This window comes from Coffea arabica, chromosome 3c, assembly GCF_036785885.1.
Source record: "Coffea arabica cultivar ET-39 chromosome 3c, Coffea Arabica ET-39 HiFi, whole genome shotgun sequence".
Lineage (NCBI taxonomy): Eukaryota > Viridiplantae > Streptophyta > Magnoliopsida > Gentianales > Rubiaceae > Coffea > Coffea arabica.
Window position 1 is genome coordinate 9,666,943 of NC_092314.1, and position 22,305 is coordinate 9,689,247.

The following is a 22,305-nucleotide window of genomic DNA, read 5'->3' on the forward strand; positions in this document are numbered from 1 at the left end:
AATGTATTCCCATTTATATTTTTCACTGGAACATTATATGTTAAATGATGCTTTTAGACTCTGAGTTGCGAGTTGAATGAGTTATTTTTTTCTAACGATATTGACACAGTTTATCATGCTATTATTATATTTTCAAGTAAGGACATGTGAAGGTGTATGTATTTGTTAGAATTAATTTTACAAAAATTTTTTTCATGCTTTCTTTTTTTAGTTAATTTTTAACTTAGGACTGTCTTATTTTTGGATTAATGTTTTTGAATTAGCAATGCTAAACAGAAACACTATCATGTTGAATCTATATTTGTTTGCCATATATTTAATTCTTATATTGCTGCTATTTTTCTAAATAAAAATGTAATTATATATATTTTAAACAATATTTTACATGGGCCCAAGCACAGCGTGGTTTTCCTAGTATCATAAAATACTGAAAAAGAAAGAAAGATTTGATTAAGAGTTAATGTATAAAACTTACTGGATGGAAAAAAAAAAAAGAAAAGAAAACCAATAGGTAAAATGGAAAACAACAAAATAAGATAATTCTAATCAACAATGTAAGATTCACAATCCTCCCAAAAAGAAAAAAAAAAATAAGTGCTATAGATATAGTAGGTGAACTAGACTGAAAAAATAGCATCATAGTACTTAATTTGAACCAAAAGAAACCAATGCAAAAAAATGACAAAACTTGTCTATGACCGCCACTAAATAGTCTATGCGTAGACAATTCACTTTCTATCAACAACTAAACCGTAATCAATTTCAACTTCAGGTAATTTGTTCTACATTTATCAGTCACCTCAATGAGGTGCATTAAACAATATTCATATTCTCATTAAGACAAGAACTATCGAGAGTAAGACTTGATTATGACTACAATTCATCATAAAAGAATAGCTAAGTCCTATGTGTAGAAAAAGTGTGGAGGAGATAGAAGCCAGCCATATATCATCTTGTTCTTCTGCAGATGGAACTTTTGGAATTTGGTGGAGTCAACTACAAGAGGCAGTGGAAAGGCAAGAAGGGAGGGAACATGCTGACTTGACATCAAATTTACAAGGGTAAATCTGGAAAGCCAGGAATCAGAATTGCTTTAATTCAGAGTGTAGAGAGAAAGAGGAAACAGAAGAACTGGGAAGAAATAAGACTGTTAAAAATCCAAGAAACAGTGCCATATAGCAAGCAACGAACATCTTCACTGATGGTGCATCTGACAAGAGCCCAGGAACAAAGCTGGACTAGGTGTGATAGTTAAAGACAACGAAAAAACATTCTCATGGAATGGCTACTTGGGAATCCCTGTGAATTTTCGTGCAAAGATCATAAAAGCAAATAGTAATCACGTCTGACTTTGCTTTTTGCCATGGAGAGTAAATTCGTGCATCTATTTGTATCTCCTCTAATTGCAATGAAATAGTTACCCAAATTGAACAATGATGAATCTTTTCTATCTACTGTATCACAGGACATTTGGAGACCTAAGTATTGCTTTTGAAGCAGCTCTCTCATTTAGATTCATAGGCAAGAGAACAAAATATTAGCCCTTGTTTGGCAAAATTTTGCCACTAAACTCCATGATGTAAAGTGGGAACTGGAGAGGGAAAAATTTTGCCACTAAAAATTTGCTCCCTGACGTCAAGGGAGAACTAGAGTTCTCCATGGATTGGGGATAGGGAAGTTGCCATTAATTCTAGACTTAGTTCAATACAAAGCAGGTTACATTTCCATCCCCCACCCCAGAAAACAAAAATAATACTAATGCTTCCTAGGCCGAGTGAATCGGTATTTGAAGGCAAAAGACGCAGATTTAAGCTTCCAGAGAATAGTTACATGGTGAAATCTAAATAAGATCAATCTTCAATACAAAATGAAAACATAAATAACAACTTTGGAAAAAAAGTTCATTGGTAGAAAAGCAGCAAAAGAACTTCATAGCAAAGGTGAATTGACTGAGACAGCCTGCAGAACCTTCCAAAGTGCATGTGTATATGCTACATTTCAAATGCTATAGAACTGTCAAAATAATCAAAATGTTCCAGGATTTTCAACCTAGAGCGCTGGAGCAATTAAAAGTACAGAAGTTCAATACAACACAAAATCTAAACCTGGATGATAAATTACAACCACAAAAGGCAAAATGTAGCTGCGATCTTCCTAAGCAGCACTCCATGAGAACACAGATGCCTCTCTTAACCTGTATGCTCACTCGCCCTTCCAAAACATCTTCAACATAAAGCTTTTGGGCCCCTTACTTTCAAAGAAGCCAATGCCGCCTGACACACCAAAGAATGATGGCTCCTTATTGTTCAAATAATTTAATTTAGGTCCGACCTCTCATTTCATGAATGACTGGAAAGAAAGGAATGAACACAAATTGAAGCACAAGGATACCAAGGGAGAGTAACATCTCATCTCATTCTGGAATTCTTACAAAATCAAGAATCATTACATACTAATCTCAAGGGTCCGATCATTTCTCTCAAGAAGATTGCACTGCCAGCCGCTGAAGATGCTCAAAAAACACTTGAAGACTCACATCATCGGTGAAGATTATGTCTGTTCCAGCTGCCATCTCATGCGCATTATTGTACGTAGCTGACGGGTTCAACTTTGCCAGTAGGAATCTTGCCTGATTTAACATTGACAAAAACTCGTATTAGCAGCAAACTCAAGTTTGCTTGAAGGGGGAAAATATACAACAAATTAGCAATAAGACCAGCTGCAGAGCATGTCTAGTTTTCATCGTGAACCGTATTGATCACACTATTAATTTCACTCTTCTTTCTATCTAAAGTGGAGAAACTGAGGGATAAAGCTGAGGCATAAAATGAGGGATATCACTTTAATACTGAGGCATAAAGCAAGAGGGATATCAAGAAAAAAAAAATGATGACAGCACAAAAATAAAAATGAACAAATTGATGGATAAAGATAAACAGAAAAAAAAAAAACAAATTTATACCCAAATATCTCCCCAGAACCTCACCCCCAATCCAATCACCCCTGAAACTGACCAGCACCTTCATTAAATTAGTTGAATACATCACGATGTCTTGCATATGTTTGTAGCTCATGTTAAAACACAATTACAAAGTACCTTGCAGAATGTTTAAACAGACCAACCCATTGTTGTGTATTCCTCGTGTATACACAAGTTTACAGAATAAAAGTTTATGTCAAATAGCGAAGAGTAGAAGGTACAGATGACTTTCAATGATGACAACAATCAAGACAACCTGTCACAGTAGCAAAAGTACTCGACAGCATTAATTTTCGTGGACTCCTGTTACATTTGTTTCATAAAAGAGGTTGAGATTGCATCATCACAACCAAGACATCCTTGGCTAGGCTCCTAAGGACATCATAAGAGAACTCTGAAGTGCCCCAAAGGCATGTGTACCCAAATCCCAACTGGTGGCTTATTAGCATTGCATCATCGGAATGATCCTTTCTGTATATTCTCTTCCACCCCCTTTTCTTGCTCTATTCTCTTATCAGTACTGTGCTAATAACCTAATCTTCTGTCAAAGAAAACTTTTTCTTTGTATTCCCCTATGACTGAAAGCATCAAACCTGTCTCTATCTAAAGGAATGACCCAACAAGATGTAAATCAACTGCATTTTCTCATTGACCGGTCTTAGAACCTTAAAAAAGCAGATATCATACACACTTCTACACAGTTTTCCATTACAGAACAGGTATTAATTCATCATAAGGGGACAAAGAAGTACAAAATATCACCCTGTGATTTCGAAAGTCGGAAACAAGTACCCAAACACCATAACAAAAAAGCAGCCTAAATTTCCATGAGCCAGTAAGTATTTTTTGAATGTTTCACCAAGCAGAGTTCCCTGCTTTCCAGAATGAAGTAAAAAGCAAGGATGCAGACTAATATAAAATCTAGAAGAGAACATGTATCAATATCATGGCAAGACAATTACAGGCAAAGCTAGGATCAAACAAAAATAACCTGTGACCCATGCTGATCGCAAACCACCAATCTGGGTGTGGGGAACCGATCACGAATAATTGTCTGGGCATCTTCTTGAGGAGCTTGCAAGAATTGTGCAAATACCTACATAGATGATGAAGAAAATAGTCACAAAGAAAGAAAGAAAAGGCCCCCGTACCAGGGTACACAGTTGATCTTGTTATCACAGCACAATCTCATTTCCATATCAAATTAGATACTCATAAATGGGAAAATAGCGCGAAGTGATAGCAAAGAGACCAAAGAATTATCATAAGAAAATAGATATCTATCAATACATAAGCTCATGTGAACCCATATAGAAGCAAGCTGATAAGCTGAGTACTTACCAGGAGAAGCAAAACCAGAAAAACATATTCAAAATAGAAATTCTGACCAGTGGAAGAAGCAAAGAACAAAACGCACACAAACCTGGTGTTCTGGTTGATTCTGGTAGCCCATGTTTCTCCACTGAGCTATCGTCATCCCATGGAAAATTACAACACTGAAGTATGTATCTAACAACAGAATACGATCAGCTGCAATTGATGCCACATCCAACAAAGCAGGTGTGGGCAATGAATGGAAAGAATATGCCATCAGTGATGGTTGAATCATAACAACGGAGTTGCTTATGCTCTCCCGGTTGAGCAACATGCGGAAGTATGCCGTCTCATCTGGACTGTTATTAAATACCTACATAGAAAAGAGAGGGTTCAAGCCAATAGGATGAAAATTGACAAGCTATAATTCTAAGCGACATTCTAAAGCTCCTGCCTATACCTGCACAAATTGTGAACGCCGCAGATTAAACATGAATTGAGGAAACAATGAAAAAGAGGGATTTAATGTAAATGAGGACGGGTCATCCTTCCGGTAGTCACCGAATTTGGCACAAAGACGAATCAGATTCCGATCCAACCACCGTGTGGCATCAAAACCATCCTGAGATTTATATCCATCAACAACAATATAAAGTTACAGTCAGCATGTAAGTACAAGAATCATTTACACATTTACTTTTAATTAAAATATTTTATTGCCCAATATGAATCTGGTATGCAATTTAAAATTTCTTTGCAAAGTTTTAGTGTACCACTACACAAAATTCTACACAATCAAGCTTGTTAGCCTAATTCACATATTCTATTACATAAAATAGAACTTGCATGAGAGAGTGAAAAGAATACTCTTGAAAACCAATTACATTATACGAAGTTTCAAGTAAACCAATTCCAGAATCATAAGTAATTCACAGATGTGCAGAAACCTTAAATAAATTCTACATATACCAAAAGTTTTCAAAATAAGGCCAAAAAAAAAGTAAAGCAACAGTGTCAGCATCTGTTTCTCTCTCCTCTTTTTTGATGTGTCTTTTAACAACCACCATGGATCAAAAATTATATTTAACGAAATGAGCTTGTTGAATATGCACATGAAGGTCATTAACAGTTTTTAAGAAAGAAAGACTACCTCATTCTCCATTTTATAAGAAGCAAATCTGGCCACTATGACAGCAGCAGTTTCTTGGTCAAACCCTTGGACCAACTCCTGCATGTGAAAAATGATTAGATTTAACATTGAACTGACTGCAGAACTCAAATTTGCCTGATAGAACAACAAACGCCACTAGACCAAAGTTGTCCACCCAAAACAAGAAAATGTTATTTAAAATAGAAATTAGGGTTACAGAGACAGGAAAAAAATGCACGTCAAAAAAGAGCAAGTGAAACAACCAGCATTATACACCACCATGTCCTTACCTCTGTGCCAAGAGCACTATCCGCCCATCTTTTGGTAACAGTTGTAACTCTCAACAGCGATTGGCCTTCAGGGCTCCGGTAGCTGCATGGACGTTTATTAATAGCAGAATTTGCACCCAGACCAAAGTGACATCACGGATGTAAAAGTACATGCACAAAAAAGAAGCTTATTGTCAAGCAAACAAAATGAGGGCCCACAAGATAAACAAAAGGAGGCCAACTTCTAAGAAAAAAATAACATGCATGAAAAGGACCCAATACCTTGTAAGGAACTGTAGGAATAATTGAGGATTTGATCCTGATGGATCTGATTTTTCACTTGACGATATATCAAAGAAAACAGTCAAGCAAGTATTCCTATCGAGGCCACACAACTTCCAAGATGTAGTGTTCCCTTCTCCAACAACCGTACTGGCAACAGAAGGCCCTTTCTGCAAGATTTCCATTCATGGAAAAAAAAACTTTCAGTATCAAAATTACACATAGTTACACTATTCTTAAACAAAATAGAGCACTCTATTCAGTTAAAGGAAGTAGTGCTTCAAGAATGAACAAACCTTCTCCAAAGATGTGCAAGGTCCAATGACACCTTGGATTTTGATGTCCTTTGAACAGTTTATCTCGAGTGTGCCACTGAAAAGGAGTTGCATGACTTAAATTATTCAGAGAAATAACATGTAAAGCATAAATGACAGAATATAGCACAAAGAAAATATTACAAAACAGTATAGCCCTGACAACAAGCCATAGAATAAAAAGACGGACCAAATAGGCAACTCTCTTAAGTTCAAATTAATAGCATCTACAAGGTCAGCTGAAGTTCCAACACTTTTGGAAGACCAGCATGTCAAATTGGCAAATACAAGCATATCTATAAAGATATTGAGAGCAAATGTCACAAACAAAAAGATCATCAACCTTTTGCGATTAGTCAATGTAAATGTTAGACAACTCATAGAGGAGCAAAAATTCGGTCATTTAATTTGCTCCCTTCGACCATATTTTCCGGTTGCTTCCCACAAGCAAACTTCAATTGCAAAATTCTCTTCACTCCACATAATTAAACAGTATCTTGCATAAATTCACTGAGGCATGGAATTTTTAAACCAAATAGCATTTGGTCTAAAATGTTAATTTATGTACTTAAAGATGCTTAAACTACACATGAACTCTCCTAATTTGTAGCACGTCCAAAAATAACATGCCAAAGTCGTTAATGCAAAATTTAATCGAGTTCTTATACTTAACCTAATTTGATGTTTCCACAATTAAAATGCATCTTTAAGTTCCCTCATTTACACCAACACCATCTAGCCTACAATATGATAATGAAACATAAAAAAATTTAAGAACCTCAAAAGTTACAAAATGCAGCAGCAATTTAGCAAATGAAAGAGGTGCAGCTTGAAATCGTAAAATTAAGAAACTCACTTATAGGAAAGACCAAGAGACTGTTCTCCACCTTCAAAAAGTCGTTTGAAAGAGTCTTTAAATACTGAATGACCAAAACTTTCAGCTAAAACAACAAGTCCACCAGTTTTTTCAATGGCAACCTTCATCTCAGCAACCCCAACCTAAAAACTTCCTTCTATTAGCAAAAGCAAATAAGGTAAAAAAATAAAGGAAAAAACTCCATGGACAAAATCAATTAGATTGAGCATATACACAAAAAAAGAAAAGAAATAGCTAAACCAAGCAGCAGAGAATCAATGGTGACCTAATGGAACGGAATATAAACACATACTGAAAGTGTGGATATCCAACCATATAGGAAACACACCAGATAAATCAGCAGAAGTCATTTAACTCCAAATTGACAGTAGGAAATCTTTGAAGTTGTAGAATTTTAGAAATTGATTTTACATAGTTTCTATCTTCTTCCCTAATGGACAATCAATTTAAGGATTAACATATGTTTGGCTTTCTTCTTCCTCGCTACTTAAATTATGCATCCTATGCTACAGGTGTCTGGAAAATCCTCCCTTCCAGCTACTTATACCTTTCTAGCTCCACCATCACACTTCATTCAGTTTAAAAAAAAAAAAAAAGGGCTGACGTGTAATCAGTGAAAATTCTTTTGGTTCAATGGCTTTGAGTGAGTGCACTAAGATTACTGGTGTCCAACAATCACGACAGCCCACATTCCTTTTGTAACCAAGTATAATGAGGCAAAGTGTTGTAAAAGACAACAATGAAAATAAACACCACCTGCTTTGATTAAGAGTTTCATATCTCTCATGTAAGACTTATTGAGAAAGCAGTAAAGACAAAATGAAACAAAAAAATGGTAGATGAGCAAAAGCAATTTCCACTGATGAGCTCCAGCAGTATGCATCTATAGCATGTGAATCTAAGTAAAACCCATCTTTTGAAATACAGGCTATAAGAAATGGTGTTACAGCCTCACAGAAGTATAAAGTTAATTATCTAAGATGAATAATGAGTGCTGAGTCGCGACATACAAACCTGATCAAGAGCAGATGCAAAAACATCCAAGACATGACCCTCACTGACAAGTTGCTTAGCTAGCTCTTCATAGAAATGAACAGCTTTTTTGAAAAATGGTGCAGCATCCTTGTCTAAATCCTTATGTGAACGAACTGGATCTGATAGATCCTTGGAAACAATCTGGAAAAAGAGGCATATGTCAGCTATTTATAGTAATCAATAGTCAAGACTCAATTTATTGAACCCAAACAATTAGAACTGATTTGTTCAGACATTGAATAGTTCATACTTTCAGTCCTTACCCCTGGGACATAAGTCTAAAAAATGCTTTTCTGTACTGCTCTAGGACCACCATACCATGAACAACATAAGAAAGAGAACCAAAGAAAAACAAGTAGTATTACAAATAATCAAGAAGCTCAATTTCAAATAACAGCAGCTATTGCTCAGACACCCCAAAGTTGTTAAACCAATCAGAACCCCAATACTTAAACAAATTTGATCTTTTCATTCATCTTGAAAAAAAAATTACATTTTCCATCAATGAAGCTACAGTTAAAACCATTTACAATATAAAACACAGTTACAACATTTGTGCACAGCAATACCAGAGGGTTTTTCTTGCACATGATCTTAATCAGCTTGTGTAGTATTGCTATCCATGACCAGTAGACAGGTGTGCAACTGCCATTGATTCCAAATGGGAAGTGAGATAAGCTTTTCTTTTTCTTTTCCCTTCCCCCAAAGTGATTCAGGAAATGCCAATTACATAACCATGCAGACTCAAAAGACTCCCTAAAATCCAACTTCATGACGTCGTTACCAGATAATAATGAAAATAGATACAAATCTACACTTTCTACATTGTCATCACTAAAACTTCTTCCTTTTTTACCGTGACAGCAAGGATGTTCAAATGAAATCCGATTGAACTTGTCAATCAACAGCACACCATATGCATAAATGAAAAAAAGAAAATCAAATTCTAACCAGTAATAATAGAAATTAGAAAGACCAGAAGAAGCTTTACCACTCCTGGCCCTTCAGTACATGGTCCACCAACTAAAGCAACAATTCTTGCGCTTTGACCAGCTGCGCAAACTCCAAGCAAACCAGCTGCAACACTCAATGCAACTCCTGTACACCGTAACGACCTGCTCCCAGGTGGCACCAGCCATCGATCCGTCCCCAACTCATCCAATAGCTACAAAAAAAAGGCAGAATCATGACGCAGATTCATCCCAAGTAAAGTAATTCCCTACAATAACCAACAAATTCCATAAAAACACGCACCGAATTGAGCGTATATTCGCACTCAGAAGCAGGCAACAGGAATCTAGAAAAACCGGGATTCGGCATTCCTACAGGGCTACCTCCAACTCTCTGAATTCCAGGCATTGGCCGTCGTGCTGCCCCAATAACACCAAGTCCCAACTGCTCCAAAACCTGATCTTTCGTCAAATCCTTAGACCCTCTAAAAACATACACCTTAGACAATTCCGAAAACCCCAGCTCGTGAACCTGCACCTGCGTCCCAAACGATATAAACCCAACCAAAGCATTATCAGGCAACATCCCAATAGCCCTTTTCAACGCCGATTTCGCAAACTCCAATTCCTCCTCGAGGACACAAGTATCCAAAACGAACAAATAAACAGCCGAATTCGGCTCGAAAAAGTTAGGGTTTTGATTAGGGTTTTGATGGTGATGAATCGGCTGCAGGGTGGGGAGGGTATACTGAATGGTGGTGAATTGGGGGTAGAGCTCGGCGGGCATATTCGTCTCCGAAATTGCGTTGTAATGCTGGGGAAAATGATTCCGAGAGAAACAAAACGGGCAGATCCAAACTAGACCTTGGAAATCGACGCGGCAAAATGGGTTGAGGACGGCGGTGCAGGTTTTACACTTGAGCGGCGGGTATGGGAGGGTGAGGACGTCGGGATGAGATCGGATCGGAGAGATCGAGGCCGCGAGTGGGATCACGCACTTGCTCAATTCGACTTTGGTCCGTGGCCAGACGTTCCACGTCATCCGAACTCCGTCGATTCCTTCTGGATCCATCTGAGCCATCTCCGTCGCCATAATTCAATCGAATTCTCGGTGATCGGAGGATTTTTGCTCTTTTTTTTCGTTCTTTTTGAATTAAAGAATTTATTAGGGGATTTATTTAAGGGGGTATTCAGGGGGCCCCGGGCTGCCGGGAAGAAGAAGAAGAAGAAGCAGAAGAGAGTCAAAAGATGGATGAGGGGTAAGTTTAGTGTGTGTGTGTGTGTGTGTCTGTGTGTGAGACAGCGAGTGAGGTGGATTTTTGGGTGTGATGACGTTGGGGCTTTTGGTGTTGGATCTCTTTTGCTAACGTTTATTTTGTGCTTATTTACAATTTTTTGTCAAGTCTATTTTTCCCTTTTGTTTTGGGGTAAAAGTAAAAGTTTTTTATTAGATAGCCAAATAAAAAGGTTTTAATACATGCTTGATAGAATAGTACTCACTAGCTATTGAGGCGCATTCAATGCGCGTGCAATTTATTAAAAAATATTTTTAATTGTAAGAATCATAAAAATAGTACCAGTGAATATGGCTATTTTATGTAATATATGATAAAAAGTGTATAATATATAAATATGTACAATTGGAAATAAAAAAAAACCATTGATAAGAAAGAATGTGAGAATTGGACGAATGTATTTTTGATTGAGTAGAATTTGTATGTCAGCTGATATTTAAGACAAGGGTTAATGGATAATAAAGATAATAGAGATGGATAATAGAAATAAAGATAAATTTAGAAACAAATAAAGTTAACACCAATTTAACCACCTACATAGATTTTATTATTGTAAAGAAATGATACTTTTAAGAATGGGTAATAGTTCATATTGTGTTAATTCAACCGTCGAAATTATCTGATTTTTAAGAATGGTGGATAAAAAAATTTAAATAAACCTTAAAATATTTAGATTTTTTTAAATATTTAGATTGTATACTGTTGACCAATGAATTAGTTTTATTTTTTACAACTCATTTAGTTTATGAAAAATGTAACTACAACTCCGACTTCATAGGTATTGGGACATAGCACGAAGTGCTTTCTTTATTTGATGTTAAATTTGTTATTCTTTATTTGATTAAAGATTACTCATATTAATTCATGAAGAGATGCATATACATATATATATATATATGTATGTATGTATGTATGTGTATATATATATATATATATCCATGAAAGAGGAAGGAGGAAAAAGATTCGAGAAGTAATTACAAGAGAAAGAAGAAGACAATAAGAGAGAAAGATAAAACACAAACAAAAATTATGTATAATAAAACAATTTTGAGTTAACATAAATAAATCTAAAATTAATGGAATTGAATAAATATAATGGAAAAAGTAAACTAACTGACTATTAGTATATCACTTTTGTGACTTGAGTGGACAATTTGAAACAATAAATGATTAATTCGGAACGTGTAATGTAAATAGTTTGATTACTCATCTTTGTTTGAATGTTTATCTTTTAAGATGCATTTTGAAAAATTTTCTGAATTTCTTTAACTAAATCACACCCAACCTATTATATAAGTACACACATTAATAATTATTACACCCCCTTGCATTTATACACATTAGCTACTTAACTTTATTTTTTTAATTCAATTGGCACTAACTTATTTTTTCTGTATCACCTTCATTGGAATAGACTTCATGAGTTAAAGAATTGTTTAGAGAACATGTAAAGACAAATTAAAACAACTCCTCGTCCAAACAAGGGTCCTCCTCTATTTGGATGGTCAAGTTTTATGGAAATTAGTGGGAAAAGAACAAAATTGGAAATTTTTTTGTTGCAAACAAAATAATATTATGAACTTTTGTTTTGCAAACAAAAGAAGAAGTTAATAGAAGTTAATAGAAGTTAAAATAGTGAAAATTATTGGAAGTTTGTGAATTTTAGTGGTTATCATCTTTACTTTTGAATGGTAACTTTTTTTTTAAAAAAAAAAGGTGATAAAAAATTTTAACACCTAACTCATATCTCATGCTTTATATGTGTGTGTATATAAAGATGCTTTGAAATTCTTTAAATACATTTCTCAATCATTTTTTCCTCGCATACACATTTGCTGATAAGGCACTACACAAATTTTCCTAAAAACATCGAACATGTTTCATGTTATTAGTGGTGGGAACGCGTTGAATACCTGTTTCGTGCACCATTTGGCTGACGTGATCCGCACTTGTTGGTTAGTCATTTCCTGACTCTTACCTAATATGGGTACTCAGTCACTGGATATCTATTGAGATAGGATCGGACCAACAAGTACCCTCCAACCCTGCCCTGTTTATTATTTAATTTTTTTAAAAATAATTTATAATAATTTAATTTTATATCTTATATATTCATTTAAGATTTAACAATTTCCTCAAAAGAAGTCTCCTACCAAGAAACAAGTATGCAAAGAGAATACAAGAAAAAGTAAAAAAAATTAAAAGAATTTAAAATCAATAAAAATTTGAAATAAGTAGTACCTTTTTAAAATATATATTCCACATCAATTAAACTCTTTCCTAAAAAAAATATAAAATCAGGTTCTCTACAAATAAATCTCGTAAACAAATTATAGTCCTCCATATTTGTAGTGTAATTCGCTCAATAAAATTACTTAATTAGTTCTAAAAATATTATTTTATAGTATGTGTATAAAATAAATAAATAAATAAATATATATATATATATATATATATATATATATATATATATATATATATATATATATATATATATATATATATATAGTATGGGTCCAGTACCTATGGGTTTTTAATCTTATGATCATACCCCGTCCTGTATATAAGCAAATACCCGACCATTTTTTGATCCAATCAATTAATGTGAATTAGATACCCTTTTTTTTGGATCGAATCGAATATAATGGGTTTTCGAATCAATGGATATTTTTGTCCATCCCTACATGTTATACAACAAACCACCAACCTTTGGGCTGGTGGCCACCACCTAACTTGGTGGGGTGGGAGGCAAGGGGTGTTTGTCACATTTAAGTGGTTTGCTTCAAAAAATTCAGGCGGGTGTGTTGTGCACCCGTTTGGTCCGGTGGTGGTTTAGTCCCCTCCAGATTATCCCCGGACCTTTGTGTTGTGAACTACAGAGAGTGTTCTCTACATTAATATCCATCAAAAGCATATCCAACTATGTCATGGAGTAATGCTTTAAGAATGTTGAAGAAATTCCCTTCATGACGGAGCCAGCACTTAATTCTAGTGCTTTCAAACTGATCCCTAAAGCCCTCACCTGGCCACATAAGCACCATGGCCTTCTTCGAGAAGAAATCCAAGAGAACGCACAGCAGGGTGAGGATCTTGGACTATACATCCACACTAGATTGTCACGCGAGTGGTTCCATTCCCATCTCTCATGTCTATTCCCACGAGTAGTTCAAGCTCATGGCCCTGCAAGACATTACAACCATTGTTCAAAGTCGCGCTCGCAGTTGCGACCGCGGCTTGGATCGTTCCACATCGGTTTCGACATATCGGTCGCGGTTTTGGCAAGACGCGAATTTGTGAAATATTTAATATTCTAAAAATTGTAAAAAATATGATAAACAAAAATAATTAAAAATTTTAGTAAAAATAATAAAAATTCAAGTTGACTCGGGATGACTCGGAGTGACTCAGTGTGATTCGGCCGTTTCAACCTTTTACAGTGACGTCTCGGTCTGTCACGTATCTCGGAAACGTTTCGTCGTGATCTTGTCTCGGACTAGGCCGAGACCGAGACGACTCGGCCGGCCGAGTCTTCGAACCATGATTACAACACTTTCTCAGTTAATTTATACAACATTCTGTAATAATCAATAACTAAGAGTGCATTGTAAAAGGTCATCTAGGAAACCTGTTGATAAGATAGAGGGTGTATCATTGCACCACTGACTTCCAAGAAGTAATCTGGGCTTATGGAGCGAAGATCTTGAACCTAAGCTATTAATATAACAAATGAGATATACAAGATAGAGGATCAAGCAAGCCACATTAGACGTGCCTAGAAGAGCGCCAGTACAGAATCATATTAACTGTAATAATCAGTAACTTAATCCTATTATTAGTCTGCATGCATGAAACATAAAACCCAAGAACCCCAAAAAAAAAATGGAATCCATCACATTGAGGAATTTAACTGGATCTGTTTGAACTAAATACTTTCAACCATTCAAGGTGAAATATTTTCACTGCCATGCTCATTGTAGATGCACAAAAGCAAAGGCAACAGGGAAACTTCATCTCAAAGGTTAAATTTCTCAGGATCAGTGAAATGTAAAGCCAAGAACGAATTTATGTACTTAGCACTAACTGAAGACTTGTTTCTGCGACAATCCAAAAAAATAGAGATCATGACAAGAAAATCTAAACCATGAAATTAGACAACACTACAAAACTGACCACCAAGTTCATGACGACTGATTTGCCACCCCTTTCAATATGCAGTTCAACATTCTCGTTGACACTGTCATCAAATAAAGTCTCCATCTTCAGGAACTGGGTAATTACCTGCAACGTGTTTCCAATGTCAACAAATAATTCAATGGATTATCATGCATGAGTTCAAGAGGTTATCATGATTACCATGAAAAATACATATCCAGTAACCAAACGGAGTCCTAGAAAAGTAATCTCGACTATTTTGTCTAGGCCTTTGAAACTGAATTGTTTCATCAGAAGAAGACCCAATAGCATTTCTCCTCTTTGCAGCGTTACACTCTCGACGACGAAGAAGGAGATCGGCCTTCTCATTATTCGGCATTTCTGCATACCTTTTACGTCTTCTGGCATTTTTATCTATCTTTGGATAATATAGATTGAAAAGATAACAAAAGAAGAGGCAAGAACACAAGAGCCTTTAAAAACAGATTTAAAAGAAAACAAAAGGTTGTACAACATACACAAAAGAAAGAATGGTTTAAAAAATTCTAAAAAAAGGGACAAAGATAGCACAGACCGTTTAAAAATGATCAAGAAGAAAAAGCTCTACAACCCTGTCGTAACAAGCACAATAGGAGAATACACAGTATTTCTTTAAAAGGAATGTACTAGAGTAAATACCTGAAACAAGAGCTGCAACAAAGGAAAACCAGAAACCAGGTGAAGTAGCTAAAACCAAGCTGCATAATAAAAATGAAGCAAAAGTCACTAATGATAAAGCAGAAAATTTTATCAGACCAAGGCTAAAACAAGCACCAATGCACTAACCAGTGAGGAAAACAAAAGTTAGAGACAAAAATAAAGAGTAAGGAACAGTAAAGCAAAAAAATTATAATACAGCAGAGAGGAGAACCTAATAGCAACACAGAAAAGGTGCTAAAAACACACAAACAGAGCTGAAACACTAACTAATTCAGCAACAACTACAGCCATTCAGCAAGCAGCAGATCGGGTAATTCTAAAGTGTAAACCACAACCAAAATCTAAATAAACATAAACCTAGCAAAAAAACCGAACAAGGCAATTTGATGAGTAGACCGTCTATTGTTATGGTACAAATAATAAAGTTGAAGCTACGATATCAAAGAAGAAAACCAAGGAGGACAACAAAAGTATAGTAAATACACAAAAAAGCTAGCCAAGAACAACAATTCAACTACAATAATGCACATTTTGCAAACATCCCATGAACAGATTTGAAAGGAAAAACACTAAGATAAGCAGAAGAAAACTAATGGAGAAAACAAATCACGCAGGGTAGACATAAATAGTAGCATACATCTAGCAAAACATGCATAAGTTCATTTAAGAGATAAAAATGCAGTCGAAACAAAGATAAAAGTAGAAAAGGAAAAACATACAGGACACAGTAAAATAGCTTCATAAAACTACAGAAGAGCTCGTCCAACATTGTCAAATGGCGAACAAGAAGAAGAAGCAACATAAAAAATAGCCACTGTCATATCAATTAATAACAAAGAAACTTGGAAAAGCAACCGATTTCATCGTTACAATCACTTAAGCCTGGGAAAGAATGACAAAATGCTGGAAAAAATGTACGACACCTCATCCACAGAGGTCTCTTGCCGACCTGCCCCAAGAAGGAGCTGAATTTCTGGTTAACCCAATCAGATGTGGCAAATCCCACATTACCAATACACCTCTCAAAAAAAGCAAAAACTCCAAAATACTTAAAGGCTCCAGATGTAAACAGGGACAAACCAGAGTGCTAAAACTGTAACTTCACCGGGTTTTTGAGCCCAACCACCACAATAGCAAGCCAACTACTTCATTGTTTCGCAAGTAGGCCACGTCCAGCACATGAAGTTGCGTCCAATGGATTTCGTGCCCACCACATGAAGCCCACGTCCAGGAGGAAACCACCAAAGCCAATTCACCATCCATGTCATGACAAGCCAATCACCTACCGCCACATGGGCGAACGATGATTCCTACGTAGCAAGGGGGCTTTCACCCTTAGCCTATATGGTTAATAATTCATATTTTATAAAATAAAATAGAACTTTAATTGATTAAATGAGTGTTTCTTTGAATTGTTAGCATCTTCGATAAATTGATAAATTAATAATTTATCAATTAATTAATATCTCTTTAAATTAATAAAATTTGTATGGTCACAATGTTATTAGTCTATAAATGTTTACTGTAATTAGAAATTTAGTATAGATGTATTAATAAATTTAGTATAACTAATTAATAATTTCTATTAATATACATGTATAATTATTAGTATAATTGATAATATTAATTATATTACATATAAACTAATATACATTAAATAATATTTATAATAATATTATTATAAATTTATGATTAATTAAATTAAATATATATATATAATTATACATTTAAATTTTTTTAACGAATGGCGGAGCGATGAAGGGTGAGACATACTTAGAACTGTTAAATGAACCGAGCTGTTTAGTAGCTCGGCTCGTTTCGACTCATTCGTGTTCGTGAAAGACTCGTTTAAAACCTTAAACGAACCAAATTCGAACGCATTTTTTTGTTCGATTAATAATTGAGCGAATATGAGCATGTTTGCGAGTTTTAATATAAGTTCGCAAACACGAGCAGGTTCGCGAATTTTAACGAACGTTCGCGAAAATGGACATAATTATCATTTGACAAATTTTAGGGTTAATTTTATGGCTGGATTTTTATATTTGGAGGGCAAATTGCTTTGTTTTATTTGTTGTTTTTATGTTAATGTTAGTTATATAGTTAATGAATAATAGAATTTAGTCACTTAGTGCTTTAATTGTTTTTGAGAATAATTAATGATTTGCATGGCATATTTAACGTTTAAAATAATTTGGAATCGAGTATTTCGAGTATTTTCACGAGCGGCTCGTTTAACACAAACTCGAATTCGAATACGAACTTTGCTTAACAAACCGAACACAAACACAGGTTTGGAGTTCAAAAATTAACGAACAAACACGAACGTTGTTCGAATCGTTTAACGAACAAAATTCAAACATGAGATACTCGATTTGATTCGGTTCGTTGACAGCTCTAAGCATACTTCCCTATCCCTGGCCCTGTTTTCTAGTCGGGGCGGCCCACGCCCCGACCCATCAGCCCCAGCAGGCAGGCAGGCATTCGTCCAATTGTCATACCTAACCTGACCGAACCCGGATTAAACCCGAATAATTCCCCCGTTTCCGCCCAAGCTGCCCATTGATTTTCATTTTTCACCAAATACAAATTTTCACCACACACTGGGTTTAGGGTTTTAGCTTGCTCATCCCCCGAGGTTTTCTGGACGTCAGAATATGATTTTTCGCAGTCTTCTGCTCTCCAAGAATCTGAATCCCACAAGGTATTTACTCAAAGGTTCTCATTCCTTGACCAGAATTTCTAGTGTTGGTTCAGAATTTGTTCCATTAGTTAATTGCAATAGCATAGTAAAGTTCAGATTTTTATCCTACTTGCGTTCTTTAAATTCAGTTCCCTATGAAAAATGTGGGTTCTCCATTTCCAAGAACCCAAATTTTATAAGAAACTATTGCTCAGGAGGGGATAATAGTGGTGAGGAGTCAAATGAGTGGACTGGAGAAATAGATTATTTGGATGAATCAGGTGGTGTCATTTACTCTGGAAAGGGTGTAAGATCTGTTGAGCCGGGTATAGATGATCATGTGATGGTGGGAGGGTTAAAGAAGCCTATTTTGAATGCTTCAGCTGTGGCTAAGATTGTTGAGATAGTGAAAAGGTGGAAATGGGGTCCTGATATGGAGACCCAATTGGATAGGCTTCAGTTTTTGCCTAACATGACTCACATTATTCAGTCAATGAAGATTATTAGCGATGGTGAGGCTTCGTTGAGCTTGTTTCGGTGGGCCAAGAGGCAATCTTGGTATTGTCCGACTGACGAGTGTTATGCTGTGTTGTTTGATATGTTGAATGAGAGTAGGGATTATGATGGGATTCAATCAGTGTTTGATGATATGGTTCGTGATTCAGGTGAAAGTGGTATATCTTCATTTAGTGCGTATAATCGGGTTATTCAGTCATTAGCAAAGGCTGAGAAATTGGAGGTGACTTTCTGTTGTTTTAAGAAGATGAAAGAAGTTGGTTGTAAGGTTGATACACAGACGTATAATTCATTGATAACATTGTTTTTGGATAAGGGTTTGCCGTTTAAAGCTTTTGAGATATATGAGAATATGGAAGAAGTTGGGTGTTCCTTGGATGCATCAACTTACGAGTTGATGATTCCAAGTTTGGCTAAATCAGGCCGTCTTGATGCTGCTTTGAAGCTCTTCCAAGAGATGAAAGAAAAGAACTTCCGACCAGGTTTTGGGGTTTTTGCTGCACTTGTTGATTCAATGGGTAAAGCTGGTAGGCTGGACACGTCCATGAAAGTGTATGTGGAAATGCAAGGTTTTGGACTCAGGCCGTCTGCCACTACATTTGTTTCTATGATTGAGTCATTTGTTAAAGCTGGGAAGCTGGAGACTGCTCTCAAGCTATGGGATGAGATGAAGAAAGCCAGGTTTAGACCTAATTATGGGCTCTATACTATGATGGTTGAGTCCCACGCAAAATCTGGAAAGCTTGAGACTGCCATGTCTCTCTTTTCAGATATGGAAAGGGCTGGATTTTTTCCCACACCCTCTACCTATTCTTCTCTTTTGGAGATGCATGCTGCTTCTGGTCAAGTTGATGCTGCCATGAAGCTCTATAACTCTATGACAAATGCAGGTCTTAGACCAGGGCTCAGTACCTACACAGCCTTGCTGTCTCTCCTGGCAAAAAAGAAGCTTGTTGATGTAGCTGCAAAGGTTTTACTTGAAATGAAGGCCATGGGGTATTCTGTTGATGTGAATGCTAGTGATGTTCTTATGGTGTATATCAAGGATGGTTCTGTTGATCTAGCTTTGAGGTGGCTACGGTTTATGGGCTCATCTGGGATTCGCACAAACAATTTCATTATTAGGCAGCTCTTTGAGTCGTGTATGAAGAGTGGATTATATGAGTCGGCCAAGCCTCTTCTTGAAACATATGTGAATGCTGCTGCTAAGGTTGATCTTGTACTTTACACATCAATTCTTGCCTATCTTGTAAGATGCCAGGAAGAGCATAATGAGAGGCATTTGATGGCCATCTTGAGTGCTACGAAACATAAAGCTCATGCTTTCATGTGTGGTCTCTTCACAGGGCCAGAGCAGAGGAAGCAACCAGTTTTATCTTTTGTGAGGGAATTCTTTCAGGGAATCGATTATGAGTTAGAAGAAGGAGCTGCCAGGTACTTTGTCAATGTTCTTCTTAACTACCTTGTTCTGATGGGACAGATAAATCGTGCTCGTTGTGTATGGAAAGTTGCATATGAAAACAAGCTTTTTCCCAAGGCAATAGTGTTTGATCAACACATTGCCTGGTCCCTTGATGTTAGAAACTTGTCAGTTGGGGCTGCTCTTATAGCAGTGGTACACACCCTTCACAGGTTCAGGAAGAGGATGTTATACTATGCGGTCGTCCCAAGGCGGATCAAATTAGTAACTGGGCCAACTTTGAAGATTGTTATAGCTCAAATGTTAAGTTCTGTCGAGTCACCCTTTGAAGTTAGTAAAGTTGTTCTGAGAGCCCCAGGGGATTCCGTCCTGGAGTGGTTCAAGAAACCGATAGTTCAGCAATTCCTTCTGAATGAGATTCCATCAAGGGCTGATATTTTGATGCATAAACTGAACACACTTTTTCCTAGTTCTGCACCCGAAATTAGATCCCTATCCCCTCCAAAGCCTCTTCTTGCAGGGAAGGCTCTATAGTCATGGATAAGTTGTTAGCTTGGTCAGGCATCATTTGTTTGTAATATAGAATTATAAGTTACATTTTTGTTTGTTTAAAAAAGCACTTGACATCTACATAGAAAATCGCATGTTAGTGTACATGAGAAAATACCTTTAGAATTTCAACTTCAGCTTTTCAAAAATATCTTTGCAATAGAGGCTTCCTGGTTTCAGATTGGTGGCAGCTAGTTCATATACATAATAATTAACTGAGTAACATTTAATAGTTTAATCTGCAGACAGCAATTTTATTTTGCTTCACTTAGATGCTAAATTGTGTTCAGGGGTGATATTTGCATTAATACTGGTCATGCCTTATCACTCATTTACTTTGTTAATAAGACCAGCTCTTATCACTCATTTACTCCCGCCCTTACCTTTTTTCTCCTTATCTAAAGGCATATTTACCATGTTATGCTCTAGTTCTTAGTAATGCTCTCTAATCCCTAGTGAAACTACAAAGCACGTCTTTAAGCTCAACATACTTGATATGCACAGCTGATTATCAATGTATTTCCAGTAAGAGGCTTCTCTGAAAACAATGTCTGCTGCTGACCATCCCTATGTTTCCCACCTATGTTTCCCATCAAGGCTTCTTGGGAAAAATGTCTTTAAGCTCAACATACTTGATATGCACAACAGATTATCCACGTTTTTCCGCTAAGAGGTTTCTCTGGAAAAAATGTCTGCTGCTGACCATCCATATGATTTCCATTGAGGCTTCTTGGGAAAAATGTCCGGTCAGGAGGAAGTAAATCAGGTTAAGTAATTTTAAACTGCTGCTAGGAATCAGCAACAACTGCAATGCGAAGTACTTGGCAGTGGCAGGGCTGCTGACATGAGCCAGATTCCTCTTTTCTGCTGCCATCCGGTAAGATTTATCCCAGATTTTAGTTTTTCATGGACGCTATTCTATCTCGAAAGCCTCATTTACGCCTAGACTACTGAAACTGTAACTTTTTTCCTTGTGATTTACCAGACCATGATATGTATCAGGCTGTTAAAATTGGAAGTGTCGAGGATCACTTCCAAGTGACAAACAGGCACGAGTTGCAGTAGCCCAGACTATAGAAGATAATCAAAATTAAGAGTAGACAAAATTTGTGCTCCCTCTGTAAGTTGCATGCTGCTTCTGTTATCCACTGGTTTTACTTTACTTGTCTTCATCGACCAAGATAGGGTCTTGTACACATACCTAGATGATCACAGCATATACAGATACAATATATACAGTACACATAAAAGTTATCAGTTGCCTGTGTTCTCAGGTACCATTTGATCCACTGATGATCAAACACATTTTCAGGACATGGTCAATTCTGCTGAAAACGATAGGTTGGCTGGAAATTCAGATTTTACTCTTTGAGAGGAGGAGGACGTTTGGCTATAGGATTTCTTGACGAATGGTCCGTGTAACCTGGGTTGTTCAAAGTTCAAACTGGTTTATGGAACTTAGATATATACATTCCAAGAATAGGGGTGAATTATGTGATATTGGAAAAGTGAATTGCTATGATTTTCGTCATTTAATCCCATGTCATATTGCTGCTGAAAAGCAAGATTTTTGTACAACTTTACAGATGCAGGGCTAAGAGTCTGATTTACCTCCTTGTCTTGGCCTTCCACAGATAATAAACTCTGGCAGAAAGAGCAAGCCTTCTGTTGTCCCACAAAATTCTGCTGCAAAGCTTCCTGGGATAGCCAAGGCCCAAGGCAACTATGGATTCCAAAGATATGACTTCATTTGTGGAACCTTTCGTCAATCAGAATAAAGTTGAATTCTTTTCAAGAAGCAATGCATTCTATTCTTTCCC

General features: G+C 36.4%; 2 protein-coding genes across 6 annotated transcripts; one reads left to right on the top strand and one right to left on the bottom strand.

Annotated features, from left to right (window-relative positions):
- Positions 1 to 1,904: 1,904 nt before the first annotated feature.
- On the bottom strand, positions 1,905 to 10,470 carry LOC113736411 (protein transport protein SEC23 E). Of its 3 annotated transcripts, none has more exons than XM_072082210.1 (13): positions 9,476 to 10,470; positions 9,213 to 9,386; positions 8,201 to 8,362; positions 7,166 to 7,308; positions 6,292 to 6,367; positions 5,996 to 6,165; positions 5,735 to 5,816; positions 5,445 to 5,522; positions 4,755 to 4,916; positions 4,404 to 4,667; positions 3,972 to 4,076; positions 2,454 to 2,629; positions 2,065 to 2,273 (listed from the first exon to the last, which is right to left on the bottom strand). In XM_072082210.1, the coding sequence occupies exons 1-12, from the start codon at positions 10,262 to 10,264 to the stop codon at positions 2,480 to 2,482; spliced, it is 2,355 nt and encodes a 784-aa protein (XP_071938311.1). In that variant the 5' UTR covers positions 10,265 to 10,470; the 3' UTR covers positions 2,065 to 2,273; positions 2,454 to 2,479. The 3 variants fall into 3 exon arrangements, with proteins under 3 accessions (XP_027119158.1, XP_071938311.1, XP_027119159.1); XM_027263358.2 differs by having other exon boundaries at positions 2,096 to 2,349; XM_027263357.2 differs by having other exon boundaries at positions 1,905 to 2,629.
- A 7,370-nt stretch (positions 10,471 to 17,840) lies between these two features.
- LOC113736412 (pentatricopeptide repeat-containing protein At1g79490, mitochondrial-like) lies at positions 17,841 to 22,287 on the top strand. Of its 3 annotated transcripts, XR_011841561.1 has the most exons (4): positions 17,873 to 18,021; positions 21,012 to 21,362; positions 21,471 to 21,605; positions 21,760 to 22,287. XR_011841561.1 is itself a non-coding variant. In XM_072082211.1 (2 exons), exon 2 carries the CDS (start codon positions 18,344 to 18,346, stop codon positions 20,468 to 20,470), a length of 2,127 nt encoding a protein of 708 aa, XP_071938312.1. In that variant the 5' UTR covers positions 17,880 to 18,021; positions 18,216 to 18,343; the 3' UTR covers positions 20,471 to 20,634. The 3 variants fall into 3 exon arrangements, 2 of the variants coding, with proteins under 2 accessions (XP_027119160.1, XP_071938312.1); XM_072082211.1 differs by lacking the exons at positions 21,012 to 21,362; positions 21,471 to 21,605; positions 21,760 to 22,287 and adding an exon at positions 18,216 to 20,634 and having other exon boundaries at positions 17,880 to 18,021; XM_027263359.2 differs by lacking the exons at positions 21,012 to 21,362; positions 21,471 to 21,605; positions 21,760 to 22,287 and having other exon boundaries at positions 17,841 to 20,634.
- The last annotated feature ends 18 nt before the right edge of the window (positions 22,288 to 22,305 follow it).

What these genes read in the sequence shown, in the direction of transcription:
- LOC113736411 (XM_027263357.2), bottom strand. Translation starts at nt 10,264, where the DNA reads ATGGCGACGGAGATGGCTCAGATGGATCCAGAAGGAATCGACGGAGTT. An exon ending in TCTCTTGGTCTTTCCTATAA is followed by an intron (nt 6,368 to 7,165) that starts GTGAGTTTCTTA and finishes ACTCCTTTTCAG; the next exon opens with TGGCACACTCGAGATAAACT. An exon ending in AGAATCAACCAGAACACCAG is followed by an intron (nt 4,077 to 4,403) that starts GTTTGTGTGCGT and finishes TCATCTATGTAG; the next exon opens with GTATTTGCACAATTCTTGCA.
- LOC113736412 (XM_027263359.2), top strand. Translation starts at nt 17,975, where the DNA reads ATGATTTTTCGCAGTCTTCTGCTCTCCAAGAATCTGAATCCCACAAGG.